Here is a 20,399-nt window from a genome sequence, read left to right on the forward strand (position 1 = left end):
TCTCCCAATCAGTATTTCCTGTCCCCAAACTGGGACAGGGAACCGAAACTGGGAGGGGGGAGGGGGGGAAGTGAGAGGGGCTGGGGGGCCCCAATGACCCTCCGATGGGTCTGAGGGACCTTCAGAGATCCCGGGGGTCCCCCAATGACCCCTCACTGTTCTGGGAACTCCCAAAGACCCCCCTCCAGCAGGGACAGGGACCCCCAGTGACCCCCCCGGGGTCAGCCGCCCTCCGTGGGGGTTGGGGAGCTCCGGGGGACCCCCCATAACCCCCCTCTGTCCCCGCAGGCTCCCAGTGCTCCCAGACCCCCCCCGAAGGCTGCGCCTCGTGCCCGACCCCATCCCCACCTCCCCCCCCAGAGCCCCCCGAGACGCCGACCCCCGTGACCGTGACCACCGGGAGCCCCCTGAGCCCCTCCTGCTCCCCGACCCCTCCCCGGGGGTGGCTCCGGGTGTGGGGGGGGCCCCCCTCCCGCGAGAGGCCCGTGGGGACCCCCCTGACCCTCGAGTGCCACTTCCGAGGCCCCCCCGACACCGCCCTGACCTGGCTCCAGGCGTGTCCCCCCGGGCTCGGGGAGGTCCCCCGGAGCTGCCCCTGGCCCCAGGAGGTGGTGGCCACCCGGGGGGGCCGCCGGATGGACCGGGTGGTGCAGGAAGGGGGGGGAAGCTCCACCCTGACCTTCCCCAAACTGTCCCACAACGACTCCGGGCTCTTCTTCTGCCGCGTGGAGTCCGGGGGGGAGACGGCCCAGAGCTGCGGCACCTTCGTCAGGGTCCTCGGTGAGTGGGGGGCGCGGGGGGGTCTCAGCCGGGTCACTCGGCCCCTCCCAGTGCCCCCAGCATGGTACCAGTATAGCCCAGTCCCTCCCAGTTTAACCCAGTCCATCCCAGTCCCCTCCAAGGGTATCCCAGTGCCCCCCAGCCCTGCGGCACCTTCAGGAGGGTCCAGGGGGTCTCGGGGAGGTGTCAGGGGGAGCTGGGGGTGTCATCTGAGTCACCTGGTCCCTCCCAGTGCCCCCAGCGTGGTACCAGTATAGCCCAGTGCCCCCAGTCCCTCCCAGTATAACCCAGTCCATCCCAGTCCCCTCCAAGGGTATCCCAGTGCCCCCCAGCCCTGCGGCACCTTCGTGAGGGTCCAGGGGGTCTCGGGAGGAGTCAGGGGGGGCTGAGGGGTCTCATCTGAGTCACTGGTCTTTCCCAGTCCATCCAGTCCCCTCCCAGTATAACCCAGTGCTACCACGAGCCCCCCCAGTCCATCACAGTGCCCTGCAGTTCCCCCCAGTCCCTCCAGTTATTTCCAGTATCCCCTTTGAGCCCCTCCCAGTGCCCTTCCAGTATAACCCAGTGCCCTCCCAGTATAACTCAGTGCCCTCCACTCCCTCCCAGTATAACCCAGTGCCCTTCCAGTATAACCCAGTGCCCTCCCAGTACAACCCAGTGCCCTCCAGTCCCTCCCAGTGTAACCCAGTGCCCTCCCAGTATAACCCAGTGCCCTGCACTCCCTCCCAGTATACCTCAGTCCCTCCCAGTGTAACCCAGTCCCTCCCAGTATACCCCAGTCCCTCCCAGTTACCCAGTCCCCGTTCCCGCAGAGCCGGTTCCCGCCCCGTTCCTGGCGCTGAGGGAGAGCACCAAGAACCGGATCCTGACGGCGCAGGGGTGCTGCTGCTGCTCTGCTCGGCCGGGCCGGGGCTGCTGCTGCTGCTCAGGGTGGGACACTGGGACAAACTGGGACAACTGGGACAGGGGGACACCAACTGGGACACTGGGACACTGGGACACCAACTGGGACACTGGGACAGGGGGACACCAACTGGGACACTGGGACACCCAACTGGGACACTGGGACACCCAACTGGGACACTGGGACAACTGGGACAGGGGGACACCAACTGGGACACTGAGACCCCCAGTTCTGTCACTGGGACCCCCAGTTGGGACACTGGGGACACCAACTGGAACTTTGCGACCCCTAAATGGGACACTGGGGACGCCAATTGGGACACTGGGGACACCTAATTGGGACATTGGGGAAACCAACTGGGATGCTGGGGACACCAATTGGGACATTGAGACACCAACTGGGACACTGGGGACACCAACTGGGACACTGGGGACACCAGGTGGGACATTGGGACCCGTAAATGGGACACTGGGGACACCAATTGGGACACTGGGGACACCAATTGAGACATTGGGGACATTAATTGAGACCCTGGGGACACCAATTGCCCCCCAGGTCCCCCTAAATCCCCCCCTGGGTAATCCCAATCCCCCCCCGACACCCCCAACCCCCCCCGGTACCCCCAATTCCCCTCCGGATGCCCCAAAACCCCTTCAAACCCCCCGTACCTCCCAGTTCTCCCAATTCCCCCCCAGTTCTCCCCAATCTCCTCCTGCCATCCCCAAATCCCCCCAGTCCTCCCCAGAGACACCCAACTCCCCCCGGCCACCCCTAAATCCCCCTGGTGCCCCAAAAACCCCCCTGGCCACCCCAACCCCCCCCCCCGGCCACCCCAACCCCCCCCGACCACCCCTAGTTTTCCCTCGTCACCCCTTAATTCCCCCTTGGTGCCCCCTAGCCCCCCCCGGATACCCTAAATACCCCGTAGTGCCCCCAACCCCCCCTTGGCCACCCCAAAACCCCCTGGAGCCCCCCAACCCCCCCCCCCGGCCACCCCTAAATCCCCCTGGTGCCCCCAGAAACCCCCCCCGGCCACTCCAAAATCCCCCTGGTGCCCCCAAAAACCTCCCTGGCCACCCCAACCCCCCCCGGCCACCCCTAGTTTTCCCCATCACCCTTAATTCCCCCTTGGTGCTCCCACCCCCCCCCCCCGGCCACCCCTAAATCCTGACTAGTGCCCCCAAAACCCCCCTGGCCACCCCAAAAACCCCTTGTGCTCCCTTCCCCCCCCCCAGCCACCCCTAAATCCCCCCTGGTGCCCCAAGGCCCCCCTGGCCACTCCAACCCCCCCCATGCCCCCTGTTCCCCCCCACAGAAGCGCTGGGCCAACGAGCAGCTGCTGCACCCCGAAAAAACCACATGCGAGGAAGAAAACCTCTACGAGGTGACGTTCCGGGGGCCTCCATGCCCCAAAATCATGCTCGGAGGGGTCTATCACCCCCTAAACCCACCCAAACTGACCCGAATCCCCCCCTTTCCCCGCTTTCAGGGGCTGAACCTGGACGAGTGTTCGATGTACGAGGACATTTCCCGGGGGTCCAACCCACCTACCAGGACGTGGGGACCCTCCCCGGCGACTCCCAGCTGGAAAAGCCCTGAGGGACCCCCCGAAAAAGGGGGGTGGGACCCCCTGGGAAGGGGTTTGGGATCCCCTGGCTCTGCTTGGCCCCCCGATGCTCTGCTCTGGTGACACAAGGCCGTGCTGACCCCCCCAAAATAAAGCTGCTGTGCTGCCGGAGGGGTTCTGTGGGTTTTGGGGGTTAATTACTTGTTAGTAATTAACAAGTGGTTAATTAATCAGCAAGGGGAGGCAGGTGAGAGCAGAGATGCCTCAGAGTCTGATGGGAAGGGGGGTCTTGTAGTGACCCTCTATTTTTCCCCTATTATCCCCATTTTCCTTCTTCATCCTCTATTTTCCCCATTTTCCCTCATTATCCCCCATTTTCCCCATTACCCTGTTTTCCCTCATTTCCCCCATTTTCCCCCCATGTTCCCCCATTTCCTCCATTATCCCCTATTTCCCCTTATTTCCCCCATTCCCCCCATTTTTCCTCATTATCTCCTATTTTCCCCATTATTCCCATTTCCGCATTATCTCCTATTTTCCCTCATTTCCCCCCATTATCCTCTATTTTCCCCTCACTCTCCCATTTTCCCTCACTTTCCCTCTGTCATGGTTTGAGATAGCCCCAAAATCCAATTCCCTAACTCTATCCCCCCTCCCACATCTCAACCCAATGTGAGATGGGTTTTTCCAGACAAAACACACCAGACTCAAAGTGGGGGAAAGGGAATATATTACAATGACTGTACAAATAAATACCATATCACATTATACACACGATCACAAACTATCTCTACCATGACATATAGTATTTACAGTGGATCAGATCTCTTCTCCCCTCCAAATAAAAGTCCAGGAGGGAAAGAAGAACAGATCCCTTCCAGTCCTTAATCAGCAGCATCTTCTAAGGCAGCAGGTTCTGTCTGTCTTCTCCACATGCAGCAGCTGTGGCTGGCTTTCTGCCAGCACTCACGAGGGAGGTACCGAGCTCCCTCGGCCCCCTTGACGCAGGCGAAGGGGTCTTCCGTGGGCTTCGTAACCCCAGACAAGGTCGTATCACCACGTCATATCACGAAGACACAGGGGGGTCTTCGTGACGGTCTGGTATCTCAAGAGATTCAAGCTTGCAGGGCCTCTGTGCCCTGTCTCTCAGGCTGCCACCGTGGCAGCAGTGCGAGGGGGGGGCCAAGGTCAACTCCCCCTGCATTCCATCTGGCCGTCCCGGTCCAGCTCCAGGACGTCTTTTGAGCTTCTTAGCTCCTCTCTCTCTCCGGTGCTGCATGTCTAAAACTCTTCTCCAAAATAGGAGTCCATGTCCCTCTTCGCCAAGAGGGGTCTCAAGGGAGTTTTGGGGGATCTGGTACAGTCTTACCCCAAACTCTGTCTCTCAGCTGCTGGTTCTCTCTCTCTCCCTTTCCAGGAGTCTTCTCTCCGGTGCTGCGTGTTGTTTCTGCTGCTCTTCCAGTTCAGGTTCTTATCTCTGGCTCTCTGCCACCATTTCTCTGGTCAGCATCGGCTGCTGCTCTGCGCCCATGGAGAAAAGCATCTCCCAGCATAACTACAGGCACCTAGCCCAGCTTTATGCTGTTCCAGGTCCCTGCAGCCCCCAGCCAGGGGCTGGGAGGGGGCCAGAGGCCCCAAGGGGCACAGAGCCCCTACCTCGTGTCTCTACAACATGGCCACCTCTCCTCAACAACCAAAACTACAACTCTTCTCTTCCGGTCTGGTTGTGATACGTTTACATTTCTGCAGGAGCGCCCATTGGGCAGAACTTCAAAACTTCCAGGGGTTTCCACCCCTTGGGGTCTACCACTTTTCTTTAGCCTCTGGGGGAAAACAAGATTCAAACCACGACACCATGGTAACTAACTGTAGCAACGGGAATATATGCTGGTTGCCATTGGTAACTGACTATACCTCTGGGAAGTATGATGGTTGCCATGGTAAGTGACCATAGAAATGGAATGTCTGGTGGTTTGCCATTGGTAATCGACTGTGCCAGTGGGAAGTATGATGGTTACCATGGTAACTGACTGTAGCAATGGGAATGTATGCTGGTTGCCATGGTAACTGCCCATAACAATGGAAATGTGTGATGGTTGCCATGGTAACCGACTGCAATTACGGGAATGTATGATGGTTGCCAGGGTAACAACCATGGCAATTGTAATGTATGATGGTTGCCATGGTAACTGATCGTAGCAACAGGAATGTCTGATGGTTGCCATGGTAACTGACCGTAGAAACGGGAATGTATGATGGTTGCCAAGGTAACTGACCTTGGCAATGAGAATGTATGCTGGTGTCCATGGTAACCAACCATAGCAGTGGGAATGTATGATTGTTGCCATGGTAACTGACTGTAGCAATGAAAATGTGTGATGGTTGTCATGGTAACTGCCCTTAGCAATGGAAATGTATGGTAGTTGCTGTGGTAACTGACCGTGGCAATGAGAATATATGCTGTTTGCCATGGTAACTGACCAGAGCAGTGGGGATGTATGGTGGTTGCCATGGTAACTCACCATAGCAATGGGAATGTATGATGGTTGCCATGGTCACCGACTGTAGTGACAGGAATGTAGGATGGTTGCCATGGCAACCAACTGTAGCAATGGGAATGTGTGATGGTTGCCATGGTCACTGACCATAGCAATTGGAATGTATGCTGGTTGCCATGGTAACTGACTGTACCAGTGGGAAGTATTATGGTTGCCATGGTAACTGACCGTAGCAGTGGGAAGTATGCTGTTTGCCACAGTAAATGACTGTAGCAATTATGGTTGCCATGGTAACCGACCATAGCAATGATAATGTATTATGGTTGCCATGGTAACTGACTGTGGCAATGAGAATGTATTCTATTTGCCATGGTAACTGACCATAGCAATGAGAATGCATGCTGGTTGTCATGGCAACTGTGATTTCCTTAGACTATGAGCACGATATTTTCATCTGCAAAAACATTAGTGAGTGTCCAGAGACCTCCCAAGATGGGGTTTAAATGTCTCACATGAGCACTAGAGAGGGGCTAAGGAGTTGTGGCCTCAGTGGTGTGGAGACTGAGGACAGCACAAGACAGCCCTCAGAGAGCTTGAAGTGTGGATTTAGAGATGGTGGATCCTTTTGTCAGAGCAGAAAAGAGCATGAGAAAGAAAGAATTAATGCCAAGTGCAGCTGGGGAGGTCCCAAGTAGACATGACTGTATCGGGGAGGGGTTACTTTATCAGGGAAAAGGTCCGAGATATACAGACACGAAAAACGGACACCGCTGCTAGTTCAACAGAAAAAAACAGTATTTATTACAAAAAGGTGGCCAAGAAAATGAACAAATCCAAAAGGGAGGAACGAGGAGAGGAATAAGCCCCCAGCACGATCTCCCCAGTTACCCAGCTGTTGCCCATAAAGTTATCTTCCCAACCTAGCATACCTATAATTACCCAGAGCAGAAGCGGCATCCTCGGAGAGTCAGTAGGTTTACAAGCTGGTAAGTGCCAAAAGGCAACGTTGTCCTTGAAGTAAACTAGCTCTCGCCAAGGAAGCACTATCTGCTTTTTAAACAATTAATTGAGAGACCACAACCTCCCCAGGTGTGGCCAGCACCGCCCCACCAGAGGCCCTCAGTCCCACCTCCCAGTTATGTCAGTGCATCTCTTCTGTGCACATGTGAGAACTTCGGAAATCCACACACGCATGCGCAGAGTGTTTTGGGGGTCTATCTTAATTGAGTCTGAGGTCGAGCCTTCCTCACTTCATCATCACTTTCTCCTCCAAATGCCCTTGACGGAAAAGTAACCAATCACAGAACACCAATTTAAACAGTTTATACAAAAAGCTCTCTTCAAGGACAACTTTCCCGCTTATCAATGCTTGTTTTCCCATAACTTGGCAGGGAAAGAGCAAAGCTTTCACAGGTGGCAGGGCAAAACACAGACCAAAAGTATCAGCATAAACTCCCCCTGGTACACATGAGGAAAAAGGAATTTCACTCCATGGAAAATGCTGTGCTGGAACACGTCACCCAGAAAGAGTCTGGATGAGCCCAAGGCTTTGTGTGTGCAGGAAGAGCCAGGGAGGACACAGAGATGTCAGTGCAGGAAGGTGCCAGCCAGGTGGGGCAGCCGGGGGGATGAGGACAGCCTGCAGGGAAAGGGGCAGGGCATGGACACCGTAGGACAGCCTGGGCTGGAGAGGAGACAGGGATGGGGAGAAGCTGAAAGGCCCTGACAGAGCCACCTTCTGCAGGCCTTTGGCCAGGGCTGCTGTCTGTGCCCCTGATGCCAGGAGGAGGGGAGTGCCCCTTGCAGCCCTGGGGCCTCATGGCCTCCTTGTCCCTGCTCAGCAGCCTGGCAGGTGCCACCCCATGGTCCTGCCCTTGGCATTGCACATCCCACATCCCAGTGCCCCAGGAAGAGCCCTGAGGAATGAGGCAGGGACAGGATCTGCCTTCCCAGGGGCTGGGGGTCAGGGCTTGGCCCTTTGGATTAAGGAAACAAGTCAAGGTTTGTTCAGCATCAGAGTCACCTTTCCCTTGCTTTTCCATCCTTGTCATCACTGTCTGCAGTTTTCTGCTCTAACTGGAACCTGGGGACACTTTCTCAGTTGTGTCCCTCAGTGAGACTCATTAGCACTACAGGAAACTTCAGTGTTTCCATCTCACTTTGACTTCTTGAGAAGTTGTTTGAACTTCCTCTCAGGGACTGAGTCTCATGTAAACAATCTCAAAGTCCCCTGTGGGTCATGAAATGCCTGGGGCTGTTGCTGTGCTGCTGAGCTGGGCCAGGCTCCTGGCACACAGGGAGCTCCTGGCAAGCAAGAAGAGCTTCAAAGAGACAGCTCTGCTGGTGAGCAGCTCCTCTGCACAGCCCAGCAGGGCTGAGGGCACTGCCAGGGCAGCTCAGGGACACCAGCAGGGCACAGACAGAGCTTCAAGGGGCTCAGCACTGGCAGGAGGGCTGAGAGCTCCCTGCAGGAGGAACCTTGGCAGGACTGCACATGGTGAGTCTGTGGCTGCAGGGCAGTGCAGGGGCAGCTCCTGGAGGCATCTCCTAAAGCTGGCCCAGCCCCAGCTGATGGGATGGGTGAGCAGGGGCTGTTTTGGGGCCCTTTGGAAGAGCTGTGAAGCCGGGGGTGCAGCCAGGGGTGCCCAGGGCTGTGGGGCAGAGCAGGGTCCTGCAGCCCAGGGTGCTGTGCTGGGCAGGGACTCTGCTGCCTGCCAGGGGCAGCTCTCAGCCGGCCCGGGGAGCTGCTGCCAGGGCTGGGGCAGAAGGGTTGTGGGCAAGGAGCAAACCTGGCAGCTGAGGGAGAATCTTTTCCATGTCTCACTATTTCAGGGTCAGACCTGCTCACAGCTCCACACCACTACAGGATATTTAATGCAGATTTTTTTGCAAAGCTCACAAAAGACAGGGGCTACAGGAAAGGAGTTAGTCCTGATGGATGTTTCCTGTTTAGGCATTGTAGCAGAGACATTGTTCTCTCAGTTCAGGAGGCTGCACTGAAATTCAAACTCTTTTACTCTCAGAGATTAATCTTTCAGGCAGTGTCAGAAATGAGTACAGGATCCTGGGCAGTGCTGAGCCTTCCCTTGGGGGTGGGCACTCTCCTGTGTCAGCCCTCGGCTTCTCTGCAGGAGGGCTCCTGTCCTGCTCTGTCCAGCACAGCTGCACCTCTGGGCTGGCACAGGGGACACTTCCCAGAGCTGCCCTTTCAAGCAGCGCTGCCCTGCTCTCAGCACAGATCTTGGTGGGGTTTTTAAGGATGAATCTGTGTGTGAAGTCCTCTTCAAGGTAGCCCAAGGGAAAGTGCAGAGCAGATGAGAAACAGACTGAGAGGCACTGCAGCTCTCCTGGCTCTGCAATAAGCAATGGAGAGCTCAGCCCTTCTGCCTGTCCTGTCTCAATACTCAACAGATTTGTAATTGGAAAAATTTGCCCTTAAAAAACCAGATGTTATGACTGTAACCCAAAAACCCTGTCAAAATTCTTTTAAGGATACTCTGTGCCTCTCTTCTGCAGCCCAAATTGCTCCAAGACAACAGTACAGGAATTGAACTTTTCCATCAAAACTGGATTCCCTGTGATAACCCCTGTGATCATGAGAGCTGTCCCAAACCAGCTCCATGTCTGCACTGCAGCAGAGGTAAAAAATTGAGTCCTTGGCAGCACACGGGCAGAGCTCCTGGTACTCACAGCACCCTCAGAGAGCACAAACCAGGGAAAAGAATTGCCTTGACTTGGAGGGGATTTCCCTGAAAACTGCACTGGTTTGCTGAGAGGGGGCTGTCTTAATTGTTCCCTGTGCTTTCCTTTTCAGAACAGACCCTGTGCTAAGGAACAGCAAATGCCCAACAGCAGCTCCATTTCCCAGTTCCTCCTCCTGGCATTTGCAGACAGGCGGGAGCTGCAGCTCCTGCACTTCTGGCTCTTCCTGGCCATCTCCCTGGCTGCCCTCCTGGCCAACGGCCTCATCCTCAGCGCCGTAGCCTGCGACCACCACCTGCACACCCCCATGGGCTTCTTCCTGCTCAACCTCTCCCTCACAGACGTGGGCTGCATCTGCACCACTGTCCCCAAAGCCATGCACAATTCCCTCTGGGACACCACAACCATCTCCTACAAGGGATGTGCTGCACAGCTCTTTTTCTTTTTCTTCTTCATCTCAGCAGAGTTTTCCCTCCTCACCATCATGTGCTACGACCGCTACGTTGCCATCTGCAAACCCCTGCACTATGGGACCCTCCTGGGCAGCAGAGCTTGTGCCCACATGGCAGCAGCTGCCTGGGCCACTGGATTTCTCGATGCTCTGCTGCACACAGCCAGTACATTTTCCCTGCCCCTGTGCCAGGGCAATGCCCTGGGCCAGTTCTTCTGTGAAATTCCACACATCCTCAAGCTCTCCTGCTCACACTCAGGCTACCTCAGGGAAATTCGACTTCTTATGGTTATTGCCTGTTTAGTGTTCAGTTGTTTCATTTTCATTGTTTTCTCCTATGTGCAGATCTTCAGGGCTGTGCTGAGGATCCCCTCTCAGCAGGGACGGCACAAAGCCTTTTCCACGTGCCTCCCTCACCTGGCTGTGGTCTCCCTGTTTGTCAGCACTGTCCTGTTATCCCACCTCAAACCCCCCTCCATCTCCTCCCCATCCCTGGATCTGGCACTATCAGTTCTGTACTCGGTGGTGCCTCCAGCACTGAACCCCCTCATCTACAGCCTCAGGAACCAGGAGGTCAAGGATGCCATAAGAAAAATGATGACTGGATGCTTTTCTGGAGCAATTATGTGCCAGGTTTCTGATGTGTAGCATTCAGAATGGGACTCCTTAATGGCCCAGCCTTCCTGCTCAGGTTTGTTGTGGAGGTCATCAGGTTGTTCTTGCAATAATTTTCTGTGCAATGAAATATTATTATGCATCTGCCTTCTAATTTCATGTCTACCCATTGAATTTGACCCAGAGATGTATAAATGATGAATTGTACTGGCTGAGTATTTAAACAAAATAAAGAACCCTGCAGTGCCTTCTTTGTCCAAGACCCTTCTTCTTAGATGTTCCTAAAGGACAACACACTGCAGGACAGGGTGTATTTGCAAACTGGGAAGGGGACAATAATCCCAGCCCAGCAGCACTGCCAGGGAGCAGCAGTGCTTGGTCTTTGCAGAGCTGCTCTCTTGCCACTTCCACACTGTCCTCCTGAGCCCCTTTCTCACTGTAAGGCCTGAGTGCTCTCTGAGCACAGTCCTGGGGGGTGGAAGCCCTTGGAGCACAGGCAGGGACAGGCCCTGAAGCAGAGCTGGGCTCCCTTACAGCATCTCCAGGATGCTGTGGGATCTTCTAAGGGCAGTGCATGTACTGGATCACTTCTTCTGTGTCCTTGCTCCAGGGCTGGAACTCTCCTGCAGTGACACCATGACACTCCTGCTCTCTGCTTTCCAGGTTTCATTTTTAGATCCAGTCTTCCCCTCCTGTTCACAGGGACATCCTGTGAGTGCTTCAGAGCTGCCATCCTGGGGCAGCTCCTGCCCAGCGTGGGCAGGCACAAGGTCTCTCCAGCTGCTCCTCTCACCTCCCCAGTGCCACTGTTTTCTGCAGCCTCCTCATCCTTGCCCAGCACAGCCCTCCTGGCACAGTTGGACACAGCCCTTGTTCTACCCCCTCCTCAGGCACCTGCCCAACCCCCTCAGCTCCAGCCTGATGGCCAGAAACCTTCAGGGCAGGGAGGCACTGGGGAAAATGCTGAAGAAACCCTTCAGCTGCACTCAAATGCAATTGGAGGGGTTGGTCTCTAGGAAGAAATCCCTTCTAATCCTCCGGAACCACCAGGACAACCTGTGTTGTGTCCTAGGCACTCCTCCGGAAGTGTGGGATATGGAAAAGGTTTTGGTGTCGGGGATATTGAGAAGGCTGGGCAGTGTCCAGACCTCTCCCAAACACTTGGAAAGGCCAGAGCCATCCCAGAGCTTCCTGGGGCCTTGGCAAAGGCAGACCTGGAACCAGTCTGCAAACAGGGCAGGAAGGAGGGTTGGGAGAGTTCCAGACTGCTCAGGCTCAGCAGGGAAGGGGATAGGGCAAGTCCTCCTGCAGCCATTCCCAGGCATTGAAAGGACAAGGCAGGGATTGCAGAACCCCTGTGGGAGGGAAAAGAAAGGGATGTTGTGTGCCCAGACTTTATCAAGGTCTTTGATATGGTCTGCTGTGGTCTCCTTATGGCCAGACTGGTGAGAGCTGGACTGAAGAAGTGGAAGATGTAGTGGATGGGATGTTGGCTGAATGAAGAGTGTCCAATAAAATCCATGGTACAAAGTCCTCTTGGCAGCAACTTCCTGATGAAATCCCTCAGTGACCAACACCTTGAACACCACTGTAGAACATCTTTATTAGCTCTCTGTACATTGGGACAAAATGTGTTTTCAAGTCCTTTGTGAATGATGCCAAATTTCAGGGAGCTCTTGAGCAACCCCTAGTTTAAAGACACATACTGGGGCAGGAACTCCAATGAAATCAATTCACTCCTCTTTTACTCCCCACCAATACAGGGAGACAAAATACAAGGAGATATAAGTGAAAAAAATAGCAATTGACTGACAAGAAATATAGCAGCAAAAACAGCAATACCAATAGAACAGTTCAAAGCTACAACAGAGAGGGAAATTGCCTCCTCTCTCTCCCCCTGTCCCAACTCCCATTTGTAAACAGGTGAGAACAGGGATCAACGCATGCCTCCCTTTCCCCTTTTCCCTCTGAATGAAGAAAGAACAAAAAACATATCCACTGGAAAGAGGGGGCAAAGCAAAATGTGGGAAACTCTCTGGTCTGAGATCAGTTGTGCTGCCCAAGAACAGGCTGACTCCAGAGGTGTCCAAGCGGGGCAGAGCCGGCGACTCCGGTCCATGCGGCGGCGGGGGGGAGGCAGCGGCTCTGCTTGATTCCATGGAGTTCTGGGGAGGCACAGTGGCCACTTGGTTCCAAGAGGTTTTGAGATATCGCAGGGTTCCTTTCGTTCCAAAGAGACCCTGCATGTCACAGTGGTCCCTTGGTTCCATGAGATACCACAGTGTCCCTGCATTCCTTTGGTTCCATGAGGCCCTGCAGTGTCACGGTGCCACTTGATTCCGTGATGTTACAAAGAATCAGAATGGCCCCTTGATTTAAGGCCAACTGCACATGGGGCTGCCTTAGGGGGAGTGTGGGCACCCAGACAAGGGAGTTGTCACCCCCCTGGACTCAGCCCTGGACTCACCACATCTGGACTGGTCTGTCTGTCTGTGAGGTTCCCCATTCTGGAGGAATGAGGAAGAACAGGAAAGGGTCTAGAGGAGATCTGACAGGATGGAGCTTTTCTCCATATTGGAAATAGAACGAAATCACCACAAAGAGCAGCATTGAAGGTTCAGACTGAAGGTGAAGAAAAAGAAATATCACTCAAAGAGGACCCTTGTGCTGCAAGAGGTCACCCAGAGGGAGTCAGGATCAGCCCATGGCTTTGTGTTCCAGGGAACAGCCAGAGCTGGTGCAGAGACATCAGGGAGGGTCTAGAAATGCTGCTGGGAGGGGGTGGGAAAGCAGGAGGGGTGTGTGCAGCCTGCAAGGCCAGAGCAGCAGCAGGGCCAGGGCAGGACAGCCTGCAGGAGAGATGGCCAAGGGCTCTGGCAGGGCTGCAAGGCCCAAAGGCACCCAGGCCTTTGTCCCCTTGCCTCTGGCAGCTGCCTCTGCCACTCAGGCCACCACAAGCAACTTGCCTGGCAGGTTCTGCACTTGGTTTCTGCCTCGCCCCTCCCTCAGGAGCCTGGCAGGGGTTACCCAGTTTTGGCCTTTGTTGTTCCTCCCCCTCCCATCCCAGTGCCCCCCAAAGAGCCCTGAGCCAGCCGGGAGGGACAGGATCTGCTGGGCCAGGGCCTGGGGCTCAGGCCTTGGCCTTTGTGCTCCACAAAACCAAGGCAGGCTTTGCTCAGCATTGCAGGGGCCTGCCCAGAGTCTTTGTCTGCCGGCACTCCTGGCCTCCAAGGAGCTGCTCCAAGGAGTCCCTGGGGAGGCTTTGTCAGTGCCTGCCCTCAGTGGGGCCCAGCAATGCTTCAAGGCACTTGGAGTTTGGCTTCTGACTTCTTCAGCAGCTGCTTCAATCTTCTCTCAGTACCTCAGGACCATGGGCTGGGCTGCAAACACACCGTGGGGCTCATTAAATTCCAGAAATCCCTCAGGATCTCTTTGTCTTCCTTTAATTGTCTTCAAGGCAATTTCAAAACAAGTCTTCAAAATTTGTATTTTTTTTTTAATTCAATTATGGCTATTTTGTAGTTCAGAGGAGAGGTGATAGAGGTGTTCTCCAAGTGATCTTGATGCTGGGTGTCTCCTCAGGAGATCCACACTGACCCTGGATGATCAACCATGCTCCTCACCCCCCAACCTCACCAGTTCTGACATGGCCCATCTTGGACTGACAGCTGATGCAACTCCAAACACACTGTGGGGCCCATTAAAACGCTGAAAAACAAATTATTTTCCTTTCTTTAATTGTCTTCAAGTCTTCAAGACGTCAACAACTAATTGGAGGTGTTTTGTAGCTTAGCTAAGGAGGAAGATTTTAAAGTGGAAGTCATGAAAAAAATATATTATTTAATGAAAGAGAATGATTTACACAGAACCTTCGGATGCAAGGGGGTCAGGGTGGAAAGGATTTGAACACAAAAGGGGCAAAAGAGATTAGTAGCATTTAATTACTGACCAGTTGAACAGTTATCAAGTGATTCAATAGCTTTTGCTACAATTATAACACTGACTGAATTCTAGATTCACAATAACAACATTCCCACCACAGTCAATTCACACCCACACCCAGGCAGAGATGTGTGGACACTTGTGTAAAGGTCCCTCTCCCAAATTCTCCTTGTTGTCAGGGAAAGACTCCCACCAATCCCTTTGTGTTTCTCACCAGACAAGGGTCACAGCTGGAGGAGTGTTTGTTGAGGGGGATCAGAATTGTCCTGGGCATCAGGGACATTTGGAGTGTTGGAAACTGGAGGGTTCCCAAGCTGGGAGAGGCTGCCAGAGGTGTCCCACTGAGAGGGAGGTGCTGGGGAGCTGCCAGGGCCTCCCTCAGCCCCGCTGGTTGTGGGCTCCCAAGGGGACTGGCTTTAGTGATCTGCTGAATTTCCATCCTGGTGTCAGGAATGACTGGAGTTTCCACAGTATTTGGGAATTGTATCCAAACTGTTCCATTAGGGCTGTGATTCAGGCAGGAAATTTTCCAATGCTTTCATGGGATGACTGATTATCCTGTGTTCCCCAACTGTTCCACTCCAGATTGTTCCTACCTTTATGGTCCAGGAGCAGCTGGTCCAGTCCAGGGACACTTCACCACACCCTGGTCCAGTCCAGGGGCTCTTCATTGCTCAGCTGGTTTGGTCAAGACTTGTCAGGAGCTCCTGAGATCACACTTATAAGAAGGATGGGGACAAACTTAGTTGTAATAAGACAAGTGGTAATGGTTTTCAACTAAAAAAGAGCAGATTTGAACTAGATATAAGTAAGAATATTTTTACACTGATGGTGGTGAAACACTGGCACAGGTTGCCCAGAGAGGTCATAGATGCCCCACCCCTGGAAACATTCAAGGCCAGGTTAGAAAGGGCTCTGAGCAACCTGATCTAGTTGAACATGTCCCTTTTCATTGTGGGGGGATTGGACAAGATGTCCTATAAAGGTCCCATCTGATTCAAACTATTTAGGATTCTATAGTTCTTTCTTATCCTACAGAGCCAAGGCTGACAGGGATCATCCAGGTTTCAGACCCAGCTGAGCATCCCCTTTGATGGCCCATCTGGCAGCTCTGCTAAAAAGCTGCTGCAAAGAACCTCCATACCTAAAGAAGCTTTTGTGCTGGGCTGAGCTGTGGCTCTCAGGGCTGGGGGAGTGGATTTTGGCTGCCAGGTACCTACCAAGGCTCTTTCTCCCTCTTCCTCCTTCTCCACTCCCTTTGGTGCCTGCAGGGTTGTTTCTCCCCCATTTCTCTCACTCCTCTCTGGGTTACAGCACCCTGGATTTTATTCTTTCTCCAAAGGGTTATCACACAGGGGCCTCTGGAATTGCATTTTACTCAGCTTTGGGCACTGGCTGGTCCATTTTGGAGCCACCTGAAAGTGGCTCTCTCTGACACAGAGTCCACTCTTGATCTCCTCTTCCCTAAGGGAAACCTGCAGCCCCCTCCCTGCTACCAAACCTGATCCACAGGGTCATTCAAGTGCCCAGGGATACAGGAGGTCTTTGATCCCATTATTCCTCAGGCTGGTCAAACAAGACTTTGTCCTCTTCCTGTCCCTGACTGGAAGTTCTTTCTGTCAGAGCAGAGCTGGGCTGGACCTCAGACGTGCTTTGATTCCAGAGCCTGCTGGGGTGGGGGCAGATGTAAGAGTTGGGTTGGACTGGATGATCCTTGTGGGTCCCTTCCACCTCAGCATATTCTCTCATTCTGTGTTTCTTTCACTTTGGTTTGGTTGGGTTTGGTCTTTTTGCCCCCCTTTTGAATTGCTTTTCCTCTGACCCATGAGTTTTTTCTTCATTGTCTTGGGCCTTGCTGGGCACCTGATGGCAAGACAAGTTTATCCAACTCACTCATCTTGACCACATTTTTTGTCCAAGTCACCATTAACTAGACGAGGTTTCTCACAGACTCACTGCAACTTGGCATCATCCACAAAGGAGTGGAAAGTGCATTTCATCCCATCACCCAGAGACATAATAAAGATGTTCCATAGGAATGGTCAAGGGCTGGTCCCTGATGGATGTCACCTGGGAATTGCTGCCAAGAGGAATTTGTGCCATGACTTTTGACCCTCATCAGTCATTCAACTTCCCACTCACCACATGTTTCAGTTGTCCAGTCCAGCTGTCACCAGTCTGACTCTAAGGAGACCACAGGAGACCATGTCAAAGGCCTTGAAACAGTCTGGGCACACAACATCCTTTTCTTTTCCCTCCCACAGGGGTTCAGCCATCCCTGCCTTGTCCTTCCCATGCCTGGGAATGGCTGCAGGAGGACTTGCCATATCCCCTTCCCTGCTGAGCCTGAGCAGTCTGGAACTCTCCCAACCCTCCTTGCTGCCCTGTTTGCAGACTGCTTCCATGTCTGCCTTTGCCAAGGCCCCAGGAAGCTCTGGGCTGGCTCTGGCCTTTCCAAGTCTTTGGGAGAGGTCTCCCAGTGACACTGCCCAGCCTTCTCAATAGCCCTGACACCAAAACCTTTTCTGTTATCCCACAGTTCCAGATTAGTGCTCAGGACACAACACATATTCTCATGGTTCTTCAGGAGAAAATTAGAAGTGATTTCATTATAGAGGTCAAGGGGTGGAGCAGCCCAGTCTGGTCTGGCCCCACAGCAGTGCTCAGGCCAGGGTGCTGCAGAGCTCTGGGCACTCCCCACACAACCCCAGCCCCTCTGAAGGGCACAGCAGTTCCTGGGGCACAGAGAGGAGTCTCAGCATCCCAATCAGCTCAGGGGCTGGACACTCACCATGGCAGGAGGAAATGGGGGTCAGGGAAACTGCAGGAGCCCTGGTGTCACCTCCAGGAGATGCCCAGCACAGCCTGACTGTGCCCCTCAGTGCCAGCCCCTCTGCCCAGCCCAGCCCAGAGTCCTGGCCCAGGGACAGAGCAGCCTGTCCCCAGGGGGGGCTGCAGAAAGAGCTTTCTCTGTGTCATGGATTCCTCTCTGCAGGCCCAGAAATGCTGCCTTGCTCTTCTCCAGGGACATCCCTTTGCCCAGGTCAGTGTGTCCAGGCTGCCTTGGCCAGTTGCAGATCCCAGCCTGGGATCCCTGCAGGGCCCTGAACTGGAGGTGCTGCTCTGTACAGGGAGGGGCTGTGGCACCCTGGGCTGACCCTGCACTGGCCATGCTGGTCAGGGTGGGGAGCATACCCAGCAGGATGGGGATCACTCCTCTCCACCCTCTGCCATAGTCCTGGAAGGCTCAGTAGGCAAAAACAAGGCTGGGCAGGTGAGATGAGTCACTCACCAGAGTCCTTTCTCTGTTCCTGCTGCATCCCCTGGGGTTGCAGAACTCTCCTTTACCAGTTCACAGGCAGATTTAGTACTTGATCTCTGGTAACTCCACCCTGGGCAGGATTCTGCTCCAGGGCCCCATTCCCTGCTGACTGGATGGGACGGGCTGTCCCTGCAGATCCTCTGTGCTCTCCTGCACTTCCTGAGTTCCTACAGACAAGTCCTCACCTGCCATCAGAGCCCTCACAAGCTGCAGAGCCCCAGGCAGGTGACTTGGAGACCATTTGCCACTGGCCACCAGCACAGAACATCTGAACCAGCCCTCAGTCCCTCAAGTACCCCAGTGAGTCACTTCTCTCACTGCAGGGACTGAATGGGGAAACAAGCACAGCAATGAGACTTTGCAGAGTCTATTCCTTGGCCTTGTTCTTTACACCTACCTTTCAAAAAGAACAAAGTCTTCAGGAACTGCCCAGGGGGGTCCCCTTTCATGATGGAAATGATGTTAAGGAGCCCAGCTCTGTCCCAGCAGTGCCCAGGGCCTGTCCCTGCCCATGGTCACAGGACTGACACACAGCAGGGACTGAGCTGCCAGAGCACTCAGGCCTTGGGCAAGGAGCAGAAAGGAGAGGGAGGCAGTGGAAAAAGAGCATCTCTGAAAAGGCCAAGAGCTGCTGCTCCCTGGCAGTGCTCTTGTACCAGGACTCTTTACCCCTTCTCCTCTGCACACAGGCACTGCCCTCCAGCTTCAGGGAAGTTGTTGGAGGACTAATCAGGAAAACAGAATTCAAGTCCTTTATTCTACTCAGGGACTGTGATTCCTCATGTACAGAATAACAAAAGCAAGATGTTTGACAAGTTGCTGCAGGAACTTTTATTTTGTTTAAATGCACACAAAGAGTGATCCCTCATTTACACAATGGTGGGTCAAAACAAAGAGTTAGAGAGTGAATTAGGTATGAGATGAAGAATAAATTTCTGTGTTAACAACATTAAAAGAGGAAAAAATGTAGGAAACGGCCCCCCCCACCACTCTCAAAAGCTTTAGAAAGCAGGCTGGGCCAGTAAATGGTTACACAATGACTGTTGTGCAGAAGAAAAGAGGCAGGTTATTGCTCTTGAAAAGCATCCAGTCATCATTTTTCTCAGGGCATCCTTGAGCTCCTGGTTCCTCAGGCTGTAGATGAGGGGATTCAGTGCTGGAGGTAATACTGAATACAGAACTGACAGGGCCAGGTCCAGGGATGGGGAGGAGATAGAGGGGGGTTTCAGGTGGGAAAATGCGCCAGTGACGAGGAACAGGGAGACCACGGCCAGGTGAGGGAGGCACGTGGAAAAGGCTTTGTGCCGTCCCTGCTGAGAGGGGATCCTCAGCACAGCCCTGAAGATCTGCACATAGGAGAAAACAATGAAAATGAAACAACCAAACACTAAACAGACAGTAACCCCAATGAGCCCAATTTCCCTGAGGTAGCCTGAGTGTGAGCAGGAGAGCTTGAGGATGTGTGGGATTTCACAGAAGAACTGGCCCAGGGCATTGCCCTGGCACAGGGGCAGGGAAAATGTACTGGCTGTGTGCAGCAGAGTATGGAGAAACCCAGCAGCCCAGGCAGCTGCTGCCATGTGGGCACAAGCTCTGCTGCCCAGGAGGGTCCCGTAGTGCAGGGGTTTGCAGATGGCAACGTAGCGGTCGTAGCACATGATGGTGAGGAGGAAATACTCCTCTGAGAGGAAGAAATAAAAGAAAAAGAGCTGTGCAGCACATCCCATGTAGGAGATGGTTGTGGTGTTATGGAGGGAATTGTGCATGGCTTTGGGGACAGTGGTGCAGATGCAGCCCAGGTCTGTGAGGGAGAGGTTGAGCAGGAAGAAGCCCATGGGGGTGTGCAGGTGGTGGTCGCAGGCTACGGCGCTGAGGATGAGGCCGTTGGCCAGGAGGGCAGCCAGGGAGATGGCCAGGAAGAGCCAGAAGTGCAGGAGCTGCAGCTCCCGCCTGTCTGCGAATGCCAGCAGGAGGAACTGGGGCATGGAGCTGCTGTTGGACATTTGCTGCCTCTGGGTTTTTGTTTCCAACACAGGAGAAAAAGACAGTAAGATGCCAGTTAGCGTGGACTTATCTAAACAAAGTCAAAGCTGTATTCTACAGATACTCCCCATGTCACACACAGACAGCCTTTTGATTTCCTAGGAGATCTTCCTTCAGCTCCAGTACTGGGTCCCTACTGTACAGCATTTTCACTGTTTTAGCAGCACTGTGCTTCTGTATAACAAGGTTTCACATAACAAGGAGATGTTTAGGGACAGGTTTCCAATCTGGAGGGAAATTCACAACTTGGAAGGAAACCTCAGGGAGACAGCCAAGTGTCCTTATGATGGCATTTGATTTAAGCAGACTCAGCTCCTTCCCCAGCACCACAGGCTGCACTGGTAGGGGTCATATTCCATTTGCAGGTGCAAAAAGGACATCTCAGACTAGTCCTGATGGGTCTAGTAGAGGTGATGCTGTTGCTGCCCACAGGCAGAGCAGTGGCTGAAAGCACATTAGGAAGCTCAGATAAACCTACTGAGCACTCACAGTTCAGATGTCTCAGGGACTTGTCAAAATTAATACTTTCTTAATGATTTATTCCTACCATTCCTCAAGAGTAGGAAACTGGAAAC

General features: G+C 53.9%; 3 protein-coding genes across 3 annotated transcripts in view; 1 reads left to right on the forward strand and 2 right to left on the reverse strand.

Moving 5' to 3' along the window:
• Positions 1 to 20,399, reverse strand: part of LOC135404965 (uncharacterized) — an 801,303-nt gene that overhangs the window by 519,186 nt on the left and 261,718 nt on the right. The window lies entirely within an intron of this gene.
• On the forward strand, positions 282 to 3,405 carry LOC135404546 (B-cell antigen receptor complex-associated protein alpha chain-like; the record flags this gene model as incomplete). The annotated part of the gene is given in 6 exon segments (XM_064639285.1): positions 282 to 780; positions 1,593 to 1,658; positions 1,661 to 1,710; positions 3,000 to 3,068; positions 3,174 to 3,219; positions 3,222 to 3,405. Coding segments are annotated over 6 exon segments (792 nt in total), but the record flags the coding sequence as incomplete, so codon positions are not given.
• LOC135405375 (olfactory receptor 14J1-like) lies at positions 18,667 to 19,784 on the reverse strand. Its single transcript, XM_064640068.1, has one exon. It carries the CDS (start codon positions 19,782 to 19,784, stop codon positions 18,783 to 18,785), a length of 1,002 nt encoding a protein of 333 aa, XP_064496138.1. The 3' UTR covers positions 18,667 to 18,782.

Source organism: Pseudopipra pipra, chromosome W (genome assembly GCF_036250125.1).
Source record: "Pseudopipra pipra isolate bDixPip1 chromosome W, bDixPip1.hap1, whole genome shotgun sequence".
Classification (NCBI taxonomy): domain Eukaryota; kingdom Metazoa; phylum Chordata; class Aves; order Passeriformes; family Pipridae; genus Pseudopipra; species Pseudopipra pipra.

What these genes read in the sequence shown, in the direction of transcription:
- LOC135405375 (XM_064640068.1), bottom strand. Translation starts at nt 19,784, where the DNA reads ATGTCCAACAGCAGCTCCATGCCCCAGTTCCTCCTGCTGGCATTCGCA.